The following is a 2,209-nucleotide window of genomic DNA, read 5'->3' as shown; positions in this document are numbered from 1 at the left end:
CCACTCACCTCAGCCTCCCAAAGGCGCAGGATTACAGGCTGAGCCACCGAGCCCGGCTTCTGTTTTCTTATAAGGACACGTCACTGGTAGAATTAGGCCCACCCTAATTCAGCTTGACCTCGTCTTAATGATATCTGCAAAGATCCTTATTCCAAATTAGGTCACATTCTGAGGTTCTGGGTGGACATGAATTTTGGAGAGACATTGTTGAACCTAATGCAGCCAACATTTAAGAATTAGGAGATTGTAGCCAAGTGTAATGGCTCATGCTTGTAATCCCAGCACGTTGGGAGGCCGAGGCAGTAGGATTACTTAAACCCAGGAGTTGGAGACCAGCCTGAGCAACATAGTGAGACCTCGTCTCTACAAAAATTTTAAAAATTAGCCAGGCCCGGTGGCTCATGCCTGTAATCCCAGCCCTTTGGGAGGTGGAGGCAAGAGGATTGCCTGAATCCAGGGGTTCAAGACCAGCCTGGGTAACTTGGCAAGACCTCGTCTCTACAATAAGTTAAAAAATTAGCTGGTGATTAGCTGGGACTACAGGCGTGGTGATGCACACCTGTAGTCCCAGCTACTTGGGAGACTGAGGCAGGAGGGTTGTCTGAGTCCAGGAGGTTAAGGCTGCAGCGAATTGTGATTGTGTCACTGCACTTCAGCCTAGGCAATAGAGTGAGACCCAACTCAAACCGACAGAAAGAATGAGGAGATTTCACAGCAGAATCCCGGTTCTAACCTGCTCTTGGCCAGTTGGACACTTCGGCCACCTGCAGTTAGTGTTCCCTTGGACAGCCCATGTGCCCCTCCCACCCAGCCTCCACACGCTGTTGTCTGCCACTTAGCCTGCTGTGTTCATGGATGTCGCTGCCAGCCCTGTTGTTTACTTAGTGACCATTAGCTCAGTGCGTGTGTGTCCCCTGCTCCGCTGTAGGCCCCAGGGGCAGAGCAGTAAATAAAAACAAAGCCCTTTCCCTTCAGGAGCTTGTCACAGCTGCTGGGAAGGACTGAGCGCAAGACAGAGCAGGGGTCAGGGTGTCTCTCTGGCAGGTGACATTCCAGCAGAGACATGAGCAAAGCAAGCAGGGAGTTGTCTGCAGGAAGGGTGTTTCAGGGCGCGGGAACAGCAAAGGCTCAGCGAGGCCAGAGTCCCGACCTCTGTCAGTGTCCCAGGGCCTCCTCGCCTGAAGTCTCCGCCCTCCCGACAGGAAGCCTGATGAGTTGGCAGCCCGGGGCCAGGAGAAGGTGAGCAGCCTCAGCGGGGCCCACCGGAAGCGCCGCCGGCCATCCACGGAGGAGGAGTTCGAGTCCTCAGAGGAGTCAGAGCCCGAGCAGGCCCCAGCCACCGAGCAGGCTGAGGCCGGTGCAGGGACCGCAGTGGCAGGTCTGCCACCAGCTCCCGCTCCCGACAGTCAGCCCAGGCCGCCCGAGACTCCCGTGCCCCCTCCGGTGGCGGCCCCCACCCCAGCCCGGCCCCCGGCCAAGCCCGCCGTGTTCGTCCCTGTGAACCGCTCTCCCGAGATGCAGGTTTGTGGGTCCCACATCCCATCCGTGGTGAAGAGGGAGGTCAGCCCAGCAGGGACTGAGGGTTTCAGGGGGGTCTGGAGAAGGGCAGGTTGTGTCCCCATCTGGGGAGGGGGAGAATGGCTGTGCCTTCTGTGTCGGTGAGATTGGTGGGACTGGGGAGCCGACAGCAAGCACGGCGGGCGGTCAGAGGTTGAGGCCAGGTCAGCTAGCGTCGTCTCCGTCATCCTCTAAACATGGTCCTGGCCCAGGGACACTCTAATTCAGGTAAGGGTTTGGGCTGAGACCCAGCCGAACCGACACTGAGTGATGGTGTCACCTTTTTCCTGCCCCACTCCTGAGCCCTGTTTTCCTCATCTGTTTCGTTTTGTTTTGTTTTTTGAGTCGGAATCTCACTCTGTCGCCCAGGCTGGAGTGCAGTGGCGCTCTCATGGCCACTGCAGCCACGACCAGCTGGGCTCAGGTGATTTTTCCATCTCAGCCTCCCAAGAAGCTGGAACCACAAGTGTGCGCCACCACTCCCAACTAGTTTTTTTATTTGTTGTAAAGATGAAATCTTACCAAGTTGCTCAGGCTGGTCTTGAACCCTTGGACTCGGGCAGTCCTCTGACCTCCACCTCTAAGTGTGTCCTGGGATTACAATTGTGAGCCTCTGCACCTGGCTGTCTTTTTTTTGAGTCAGATTCTCAAT

The 2,209-nt window shown here is 56.2% G+C and overlaps 1 protein-coding gene across 1 annotated transcript in view; it reads left to right on the top strand.

Moving 5' to 3' along the window:
• Window positions 1-1,521, top strand: part of LOC103271831 (probable ATP-dependent RNA helicase DHX37) — a gene marked incomplete at both ends in the record, with an annotated part of 10,118 nt that extends 8,597 nt beyond the window's left edge. The window contains one exon of the mRNA XM_008069328.2: window positions 1,203-1,521. Coding sequence (XP_008067519.2) covers window positions 1,203-1,521 — 319 coding nt within the window. The remainder of the gene's footprint in view (window positions 1-1,202) is intronic.
• Window positions 1,522-2,209: the final 688 nt, after the last annotated feature.

This window comes from Carlito syrichta, unplaced genomic scaffold, assembly GCF_000164805.1.
Source record: "Carlito syrichta isolate Samal-C Ts95f unplaced genomic scaffold, Tarsius_syrichta-2.0.1 Scaffold109854, whole genome shotgun sequence".
Lineage (NCBI taxonomy): Eukaryota > Metazoa > Chordata > Mammalia > Primates > Tarsiidae > Carlito > Carlito syrichta.
The sequence above is the reverse complement of the archived record's forward strand: the minus strand, read 5'-3'. Positions and strand labels throughout refer to the sequence as shown.